Source organism: Oncorhynchus clarkii, chromosome 25 (assembly GCF_045791955.1).
Source record: "Oncorhynchus clarkii lewisi isolate Uvic-CL-2024 chromosome 25, UVic_Ocla_1.0, whole genome shotgun sequence".
NCBI lineage: Eukaryota > Metazoa > Chordata > Actinopteri > Salmoniformes > Salmonidae > Oncorhynchus > Oncorhynchus clarkii.
In genome coordinates, this window is record NC_092171.1 from 36,445,429 (window position 1) to 36,456,232 (window position 10,804).

General features: G+C 43.2%; 1 protein-coding gene across 1 annotated transcript; it reads left to right on the top strand.

Annotated features, from left to right (window-relative positions):
• The first annotated feature begins 2,595 nt into the window (after nucleotides 1-2,595).
• On the top strand, nucleotides 2,596-8,879 carry LOC139383415 (F-box only protein 30-like). The gene is made up of 2 exons (XM_071127955.1): nucleotides 2,596-4,801; nucleotides 5,177-8,879. The coding sequence occupies exons 1-2, from the start codon at nucleotides 2,657-2,659 to the stop codon at nucleotides 5,378-5,380; spliced, it is 2,349 nt and encodes a 782-aa protein (XP_070984056.1). The 5' UTR covers nucleotides 2,596-2,656; the 3' UTR covers nucleotides 5,381-8,879.
• The last annotated feature ends 1,925 nt before the right edge of the window (nucleotides 8,880-10,804 follow it).

A 10,804-nucleotide genomic window follows, 5' to 3' on the forward strand; every position in this document is an offset into this window, starting at 1 on the left:
GGAGTCGAAAGACACGACGTGATTATTTGTAACTGTCTAACAGCTACAACATTGCCGAACTAGTTAATTGTGTGTGGCTGGTATTGTTGCCGAATATAAAGACAAGACTCATTTGCCGTGTCGTTTTTTATTTTCTTACGGGTAAGCAAACTTTGCCAAGTAACAGTAACCAGCTAATTTAGCGATCTAGCTATAGTACTCGTTTAGCTAGTTAACGTTAGTTAATTTTCAAACTCCTTATTACCTTTAATTAAATCACATGGGTGTTTGTTAGCCGCTAGCTAGCAATGCTAATTTACGGCTAAAGTAGACTTACAGATGGGAGCTGGCGGGTGTTGGTCTAGACATCGTTATTTTCTATTTGAAGCCGCTAAGCCAGACATATCACTTGCCATGCCGTGGCATGCTTGGCTGGCTATCATTTTAAATGCATCATTGTGATCATCTAGCCAATTAGCTTGCTACCATGTTTAATTACATATTTGTTAGCAATAGAACCACAGTAGCTCTCAAACTCTAGGCAGCATTCTGCGTTCTCCTACAGTTCTCAGCGATTAGCTTCGCCCACGAATGGCTAATAATGTGAAGTACAGTCTCGATGCTGTGTTTTAACGTTTAGAAACGTCAATAGTCATGGCTTTCATCACCGATAAAATATCCTTCAAATAAAACAGCAGTTGTGCACAGATCCATACAGCTGTAAGGTGGACTTCCTGAGTTACATTTACACACAGGTGTTCAGAGTAGGCTAATTAGCACAGGTGGTGGTCACCAGATGTCTTCTGTCTGTTTTCTGTATATAAGGTCTGTAACGTGGATATATGGCCTTGTGGGAACTCTAACCCCTATCAAGGTGTGTATCAATTAAACGTCTTTCTTTTTTTTAATGATTTCTCGCTGATATGAAAGATAAGGTCCTTTAAATGCTTCCAAAACCGTAGCGCAAGCGACGTGCGTTAATGTTCAGATTGAGCGTCGGGACTCTTTAAACTCCAGTAAAGGACTACTTGAGTTAAAAGTATTTGGTTTTAAATATACTTAAGTATCAAAAGTAAACATCCTTAAACATTCCTTTTGGTAAGTAAACCAGACAGCACCATTATTTTTTAAATATAAATAGTACAGTAGCCCCCAAAAACGACTTAAAACCCCCTCTAGGGTACGATGCAATAGTCCAGACGGGAGAGGACAAGTGCCTGGATTAAGACCTGTGCCACTTCTTGTGTGAGGTAGGGTCGTACTCTACAGATGTTGTAGAGCATGAACCTGCAGGAGGGAGTCACTGCTTTGATGCTGGCAGAGAACGACAGGGTGTTGTCCAAGGTCACGCCAAGGTTCTTTGCACTCTGGGAGGGCAACACTGTGGAGTTGTCAACTGTGATGGATAGGTCTTTGAGCGGGCAGGTGTTCCCTGGGAGGAAGAGCAGCTCTGTCTTGTTGAGCTTGAGGTGGTGTGCTGACATCCAGGTTGAGATATATACCAGGCATGCAGAAGATGTGTGTTGCACCTGGGTGTCAGAAAGGGGGGAAGGAGAAAAGTAGTCAACCCAATTGAACATTTATGGGAGATTCTGAAGCAGTGTCTCATCACTCAAACAAAGTTCTGGACACTTGTAGAATCAATGCCAAGGTGCATTGAAGCTGTTCTGCGGGCAACACCCTATTAAGACACTATGCTGGTTTCTTTTATTTTGGCAGTTACCTGTATATGTCCAATAATAATTGCAAACACATCTCTAGTATTTTATCTTTTCATTACACGCCACTTTCATGGATGACCAGATATTCCAAAAGGGAATCCTATCCTGCTGTTGTATTTATAGTCATTCAAGGCCTGTCAAGCCATCCAAGCCCAGCAGTGCAACGTTTCTCCTTAGACTATCATGGTTGGCCCGACAGTTGCTTATAATAATCTTCAAACGTTGTCATTATCAAGCTATGAGCAGGCTAGTGAGGCCAAAGATGGTGAATAAATTAAGATGTCCCACTCTAAATCTTTTACAGTTGGAAAGAAAATGTTGCAGTTCCTGTCTGCTTAAGTGGCTCTCCCATATGCACCAATGCAATAACAGCTGGTTCTGATCTGCTTAGTTCATTGACTGTATATGAACCAGAAAAGAGAGCAAGTGAGATGTCTCGCTTCCTCTTCTGTCTCTGGTGAGACCACTGAACTGGCCTCTGCTTCGTACAGCCTCACCTTGGGGTCAAAGGTCATAAACCCCGTGGTACTTTAGGTTATATTCTAGAACTGGTGTGACCGTGTACTGCAACCCAAGATGGGTGTCGTGAAATGTCATGCAGCAGCGGAAGAGATTTAGTAAACAGAAACCGTCTGAGACGGCAGCAGGGAGCAGGCGCTATGCAAGCCTTTTAAAGGCACGAGACTCCATTGCCACATGTTCCGTGGCTAGAGAGCCGGTCAGTGGGATAATGTAACAGGACAGGATGTTTCTAGCAACTGGGACATGGCCTGGTTGGTTTTTCTATTCATAAACTGACTGTGTTTGAACTTGATTTTGTCTATTTTAATTAGACCTAAATTGTCCAATTTAATACAAAATTTTAATAATGTTTTTTTTTCGCCCCTCATTATTGCAGGCCACATCACCCCTAACCCCCCACACCCTTTTAAATCCAGAATATCAACACAACAAAGATGGAGGAGCTCCATACCCACTGCCTGAACTGTGTGAACCGGAGGTGTATGATTCGCACAGAGACTGGTATGTCCTGTGATCTCATTGGCTGTCCTCTTGTCTGTGGGGCAGTCTTCCACTCCTGTAAAGAGGAGGAGCATCATTTACTATGCCCGTTTGAAAGAGTGCCTTGCCTCAACACTGGATTTGGGTGCCCTTTCACTATCCCCCGGATTAAGATGGCTAAACACCTTGAGACGTGCCCGGCCAGTGTGGTGTGTTGCACCATGGAGTGGAACCGTTGGCCTGTGAGCTATTCAGACAGGAAGTCCTATGAGCATTTGAGCAATGTTGAAGTGGTGGAGCAGCTAGACATGGCCCTGGCTCTGCAAGATCAGAGGATGCTACTGGAGTCTCTTAGAGTCACCACCAACACGTCAAAGAACAGATCTAGTAAATCGGCTGAGGAAACGTGTTACAAGATCGCTGATGTAATGTCAAGTGTACCAGAGACTGACATTAGTAATGGAACGGTTGAAATGGATGAGGCTGCTGCTTTGACTAATGGAGTGGTTGAAATGGAAGATGATGATGAGTCTTATAGTGAGGTACACAAAATAAAGTTAGCAGCTACCTTGGCCGTCCTCAGAACTGCCAAGGACATAGACTTGATCAGTGTAAATGTTGAAAACGGTGAGAGAGAAGGGGTTCTCCATAGGGGAGAGGACAGTGATAATCATAATGATTTGAAGAATGTAGAGATGAAGGCAAGTGACACAGAGTCGGGCTGTGAGCTCGGAGCAGTGGGCGGAGTCGGAGTGGACTGTGGATTTGGAACAGACGGGCAGGGAGACGAGAGCTATTGGAAAGAGTCTTCAGAGGAAGTGGAGAAGGACCATGTGATGGGTCTTGCTGAGGTGGGTTGTCCTCCTCTCAGTAATGGTTTCAACCTTGCAGGAGACAACCAAAATCACTTGAGACAGCGTGAGTGGATGGATCTGAGCAGATCTCCACCCAGACGCTCTGAAGTCAACAGGTTTTCAGACTTCAGGCTGGTGATGCCTTATCTCTCCATGCCTAATATAGTAGCACCCCTGGAGACCTCTGGGCCCCACCATCCACCACTACCCATCCACCTGCCTCTTCCCATGCCTCTCCCTAATCTGGAGCCCTACAACATACTCCAGCATCTGCCCTTGGAGATAGAAGACAGGTGGCTGGAGAGGAAACTTCAGAACCTCCAGGTGCTCAGAGGGATGAGTGTGTTTACATTTAACGGGCGCAGGGCTCTGATGTCTGACCCCTATCTGTTCAGAGCCAAAATGGAGGACAAGTCAGTGGACACCTCAGACCTGGAGGTAACTGACGATCCATTGGGGCTCCATGGAATCGACCTGATCACGGCAGCACTGCTCTTCTGTCTGGGGGACTCCCCTGGGGGCCGCAGCATCTCAGACAGCAGGTTTGTAGACGGCTACCACGTCGACTTTGGTACCCAGACCTTCTCCTTCCCCTCGGCTATACTGGCCACTAACACCATGGTGGGGGATATCGCCTCAGCGTCGGCCTGTGATCACGCCAGCCCTCAGCTTTCCAACCCCAGCCCCTTCCACTCTCTCCGGCTGGACCTGGTTCTGGAGTGCGTGGCCCGTTACCAGACCAAGCAGCGCACCATGTTCACTTTCGTGTGTGGACAGCTGTTCCGCAGGGACGAGTTCTCTTCGCATTTCAAAAACGTTCACGGGGACATCCACGCCGGCCTGAACGGCTGGCTGGAGCACCGCTGTCCCCTGGCCTACTACGGCTGCACCTATTCCCAGAGACGCTTCTGTCCCTCTGTTCAGGGCTCCAGGATCATCCATGACAGACACCTGGGCTCGTTTGGGGTGCGGCCCGACATGCCTCCCCAGTACGGCGATAAAACCCTCCCCAGGAATGCCTGTCGGTTCGGGTCCACCTGCGACCACCTGAGCTCCTTGCCCTTCGAGCTGCAACAGTATGTGGCCAGTTTCCTGGATGGCTTCAGCCTGTGCCAGTTTTCCAGGGTCTCTCGGACAATGAGGGATGTGTGTGGCAGTTTACTGCAGTCCAGAGGCATGGTGGTGCTGCTCTGGGAGAACACACGAAGGCCTGATGGGTTATCCTCATGGCAGATCCAAAACAAGGTTAGTCACTTACTGTGTATGCATGTGCATTAACATCTGTATCCAGGCTGTATCACAAACAGCTAGCAACACAATTAGGCCAGCGTCATCAGGTGTAGGCCTAGTTAAATAAATGCTCAATTGAATTTTATCTAGTGTAATTTTCCCATAAATCTATGATCCATGGAATAGTACGATGGTCTGAGATGTGTGGGGATCTCAAGTTGGAATTCACACCTATTTGCTGACCATTGAATGCAGGTTGTCCTGTCTCAACAAAATTGTCAATTAGATTAAAGGCTTGGCAGGAATACAGTATGACATATAGTAATATCAACGGCTTTATCGTTATTGGATGAGCACTCATTTGTTTATAATATTCTGTTTGTGAACCAGGTGTGGCGATTTAGCACAGCCTTCGGTACAGTGAAGGAGTGGAAGTTTGCCAACATCACCAGTATGGCTGACCATCTGAAGAAGTGCAAGTTTAACACCATCACCTGTCGGGACGAGGCCATCCCTCTGCCCTGCATGTGCTTATCCAGAGAGCTCACCAAAGAGGGACGCTCACTGCGCTCAGTCCTCAAGCCAGTATTATGAGTAACTCTATAAAAGGGTTAGAGTCCATGGGTTATGTCTAAAATGGTACCCTATTAAAAGTAGTGCACTATGTAAGCGTTAGGGTACTATTATGGACGTAGCTCATTTCAATCAATTCAGTAAGTTCTTACAGAAGTACTCCCAGAATTCACTGAATTGAAATGCACTTCCAACCCTGCTCTATGATAAGCAAGTACAAAATGCTGCTATCGTTCTCTTCCGGTCTTGACAGGAAAAAAACTGAATTGTTTTCAACCTATTTGATATGCATACACACGGAGTGGACAAAACCTGCTCTTTCCATGACATAGACTGACCAGGTGAATCCAGGTAAAAGTTATGATCCCTTATTGATGTCACTTGTTAAATCCACTTCAATCAGTGTAGATGAAGGGGAGGAGACAGGTGAAAGAAGGATTTTTAAGCCTTGAGACATGGATTGTGTGTGTGTGTCATTCAGAGGGTGAAAGGGGCAAGACAAAATATTTAAGTGCCTTTGAACGTGGGTATGGTAGTAGGTGCCAGACGCACCGGTATGATTGTGTCAAGAACTGCAGCGCTGCTGGGTTTTTCACACTCAACAGTTTCCTGTGTGTATCAATAATGGTCCTCTACCCAAAGGACATCCAGCCGACTTGACACAACTGTGGGGAGCATTGGAGTCAACATTGGACAGCATCCCTGTGGAAAACTTTTGACACGTTGTAGAGTCCATGTCCCGATGAATTGACTGTTCTTGGGGGCGGCGCAACGCAACTCAATATTATGAAGGTGTTCTTAATGTTTTGTGCACTGTATATATTCTTGTTACCAATGTACTGAATAGATTATTTAACTTTTACATACTCTGTCAATGTGTAAATAAAACATATTTTTTACATTACATTTTCTATTTTTATAAGATAACAAAGTTCGTACTGTGCCGCATTAACAACAAAAGAAAATGGAGCCTTAACTTATGATAAAGACTTGATTTCTGGTCATGGGAGGGATCTGATGGGGATCTTTTAATGAGTAGATTTCTCATTGTCCCCCGGCTAGAGCGATTTACAACGTCTTGCACGGTTTTATATACTTAGGGTGATCATGATTTTTGTTGAGTTTGAGTCAGCGATCATGCCCTTTACTTTTGAGTCAGGGGATCATGCCATTTACTTTTGAGTCAGGGGATCATGCCCTTTACTTTTGAGTCAGGGGATCATGCCCTTTACTTTTGAGTCAGGGGATCATGCCATTTACTTTTGAGTCAGGGGATCATGCCATTTACTTTTGAGTCAGGGGATCATGCCATTTAATTTTGAGTCAGGGGATCATGCCCTTTACTTTTGAGTCAGGGGATCATGCCCTTTACTTTTGAGTCAGGGGATCATGCCATTTACTTTTGAGTCAGGGGATCATGCCATTTAATTTTGAGTCAGGGGATCATGCCATTTACTTTTGAGTCAGGGGATCATGCCCTTTACTTTTGAGTCAGCGGATCATGCCATTTACTTTTGAGTCAGGGGATCATGCCCTTTACTTTTGAGTCAGGGGATCATGCCCTTTACTTTTGAGTCAGGGGATCATGCCATTTACTTTTGAGTCAGCGGATCATGCCATTTACTTTTGAGTCAGGGGATCATGCCATTTAATTTTGAGTCAGGGGATCATGCCCTTTACTTTTGAGTCAGGGGATCATGCCCTTTACTTTTGAGTCAGGGGATCATGCCCTTTACTTTTGAGTCAGGGGATCATGCCATTTACATTTGAGTCAGGGGATCATGCCATTTAATTTTGAGTCAGCGGATCATGTTAAGATATTGTCAGTGTAGCTATTTAATGCCGGGATTCAATCCGATCACGCTTGTAGACAACGCAGATTTTAAAGGTAAACTTTGCAGATGTCAGCTCAATTATTTAAAATGACCTTTTAAATATAGGTCAGAATGAATCCCGGCCTAACTGAACCTCCATCAGTATCAGGCAATGTTGACTGTTTGAGTTAAGGGTGATTGGTTGTCTTTCTGTATCCAATCTCCTGTTCCTCATTTGAGAACAATGTTACTTCTGTGAAAACCATTTGTGTGAATACTTGTTATAGATCAGTGACTCCTGCAGGTCCGGGAACGTTGGCATAACGTTCTGTTCATTTAGAGTTGATCAGTATGGAAACTGATCATCATTCAATCATGGGCATGTCTGTAAGTTATCATATTAGTGTTTTTATCTTTGTATTTTCCTCTTGGCTCTACGTAGTCACTGTGTTCAGAAGTTGCCTGCTGTGTCTCGGGGTTTGTATGGCACCCTATGAACTATATAGTGTTCTAATTTTGACGCTCCGGGGTCAACAGTAGTGCACTGTATAGAGATTAGGGTGCCATTTGGGTAGTTGCCATGAAACTGCATCAATAGTGCTGGCCATTACTTGTATTGTATTGCCTGATTTACACTATAGGGCCGAGCCAAACCGGACTCTGTAGTGTGAATCTGGTTTATGTGTAAAAGATGCACTAATCTATCTACCAGTCTTCACGTGGAACAGTCACTTTGTTGTCATGGTTATAGAGTGTGGTTAGTTCTAGGACTGATACACCGTTCAGTATTACTGATGTGTTTTATTACAGTGTTGGTACTGACACATTCAATTCCATGTCCTCAAAAGATCGATAACCTATCCATCATTTGACATGATTTTCTCCGGTTTGAATATTAGTTGAAATTCTGTTTGGGTTTGGAAGTGGAGTGCAATATTTAATTAATCAGTCTTAAAGATGGTGTTAATGAAATGAAGGCCTGGATTCAATCCGATCACAGCTTGAAGAAAATGTGGCTTTAAAAGACAATCTTCCAGTGTTTACGGAGATCGCATTCACAGTAAACGCTGTATAATTTGGTTAATTGGAAATGACGTTTAAATGACTCTTTGTCGGCGAAGCACAATCGAATTGAATCCCGCCTTAGTTCATGGGTTTAAGATTGGGTTGTAACGGCTTTGGATTTTAAGGGCACAGTTTGCGTCTCTTCTTTTTAAAAGGAAGTACATATTTATTTTACTTCAAATTCTTCTCTGAATGCCTGTACTGTTTGTTCGTCCCTGAGTGTTTTATTACATTTTGGGGGGAAAGACCAGTGCAAACATTGCATTAGGATGAAACACCCCGGATGAATAGTTTGAAACATTTTGATATGGTGAAATAATCCACGCTTGTTTGGTTTGATACACATTTTGTACGTGTTTACTATTCTTCCATTCAACACTTTTTAATGGAGTTTTTTACTATTATTTGGTGTAGTTCAGGATGTTATTAACATGCCACCAATATTACATAGACCACTCAAAGGTAAAGGTCTTTGTGGGTCCACCCGAATACCCGGGACCTGAACTGGTCTAAAAATTCAAACTTTTCCTTGGGGTCTGGGTCGGGTCCTGTTCGATTGTCATTGGGTCTCGGGTCAATTTAACTACAGCTGATAGATCCGAATGGACACAACCACGGCTCTGCATAGAAAGAAAAAAAAATTCTTAAAAACATATTCTAAAACATATTTATTTTATGCTAATACGGTGAATTTATTGATTTATAGAAGGCCTAGACAACATACAGTATAAAGACCTATTCGTTAACCAGAAGTGCAACTTGGCTGATCACTTGGGTCCAATCAGGTCTGTTCTAGTATTGGTCTATGTCTGGTTGTTCTCAGGTCTGATTGTAACCTATTGATCATCCCCACATTATATCTTGGGCCCAGATCTGTTTGATGCTTAGACAAGTCCGATGGTCGTTGATGACCAATGACTAGGAGTTGGCAAAACAGCACAAACAGATCTGGGACCAGGCTAGACATGTTTCTGCTCAGTCAGATTTATTTCCCCTTTCTTTCTGCATGTGAGTGAAGAGATTAACCGTCATTCTTAAAAACACGATTTATCCATAAAATGCAAGGTTATTTTTCACACTACAATAACCTTCCTAACGGTTGTGTGTGTGCCTCTATACAATGGGATTGATTATCTGTATTTGACTACATTTGATGGTAGTATTTGCAACAATGAAATGACAGCTTTAAACAAGAGGCTACATTTCTGTAGTGTTAAATGAACATTTTACAATAAACCGCATTGTAATCTGGCAGTGTAATTTAGTTTGAAACTTTTCTTCAACAATTTATGTTATAAAGAGGTGATTATTTATGTATTGCCCAGTTTACTAAACTCTAGTTAAATAACACATTGTTGAAAAAAGGTTTGAGAGGAAATCATATTGCCAGATTACAATGAAGTTTATGGTACACTTTGCACTTAACGCTAGAATCCTTACTTGAAACAATAACAAAGGGTCAAAAGTTGAGGGGAGAAATGTAACCAGAGCTATCTATGGATGCAAGGACTGCCCATCCATGGTATCAAAATGATAGTTTTAACCATGTTTTGAGGCTATAAAGTGTTTGTTTACATTTATATTGTTTACAAACACTTGAGTAAAACATGCTTATATTTGGGGTTTTAATGGGGAATGACAGCTGAACTATGTTCATGAGGCATTTATAAATTGTATTATTCAAGAATCAATGGATATCATTAAAAATTGATGTAGCATCTAAGGATTCTAGCTTTAACGCGTTTCTTTTGCTATACGAAAACGTTTTCCCGCGGTGTCTTACTGTTTTACATGTTTTGTTCAGTTTGTTTTAGCGGCCCTGGTGTAAAAAGCTACTTCACATTACTGTGTATCATCAACAGCATTTTCATCACAAATAAAAGTTGTTCTTTACTTGCTACAACATGGTTTAAATATCTTCTACGAGAACAGCATCATGTTGACTGATGGTTGAGTCTCAGGTGCTAAAGGTGTGCGGGAGACTGGAGGAGGTTGGGCCTCTATCTGTGAGGTCTGGTAGCAGGGTCTCCATCGGTGAGGTCTGGTAGCAGGGTCTCCATCGGTGAGGTCTGGTAGCAGGGTCTCCATCGGTGAGGTCTGGTAGCAGGGTCTTCATCGGTGAGGTCTGGTAGCAGGGTCTCCATCGGTGAGGTCTGGTAGCAGGGTCTCCATCGGTGAGGTCTGGTAGCAGAGTCTCCTTTCCTGCGGAAGTAGGAACATCTTTAGAAACCGGAACTGAGCTATAAAAAGGTCCAACAATAATGGAATAGAACAAAATAAAATAAAAATGACCAAAAAAAGACAATATAAACAGACAATATGACAATCACTGACTGGCATTCAAACCGTGGCCAACTATGTTTTGCTCACAGACCTCCCCCATATCCATCTGTATGTATAAGACTGGGAGGTTGTTACTATCTCTCTACAGAGAACTGAGAAGACAACTCTGGTTCCATTAGCTTTACCTTAGCAGCAGAGGAAACTTTGGAAACCACCTTGGACATGACAGGATGTCCTGAAGACTCTATGAGTAACAAATGCAAAAAAATAAAGTGAATTATGA

Bases quoted from the DNA above. Each gene is read 5' to 3' on its own strand.
- LOC139383415 (XM_071127955.1), top strand. From the start codon at position 2,657: ATGGAGGAGCTCCATACCCACTGCCTGAACTGTGTGAACCGGAGGTGT. The intron at 4,802-5,176 runs GTTAGTCACTTA...TTTGTGAACCAG, and splicing joins CATGGCAGATCCAAAACAAG to GTGTGGCGATTTAGCACAGC.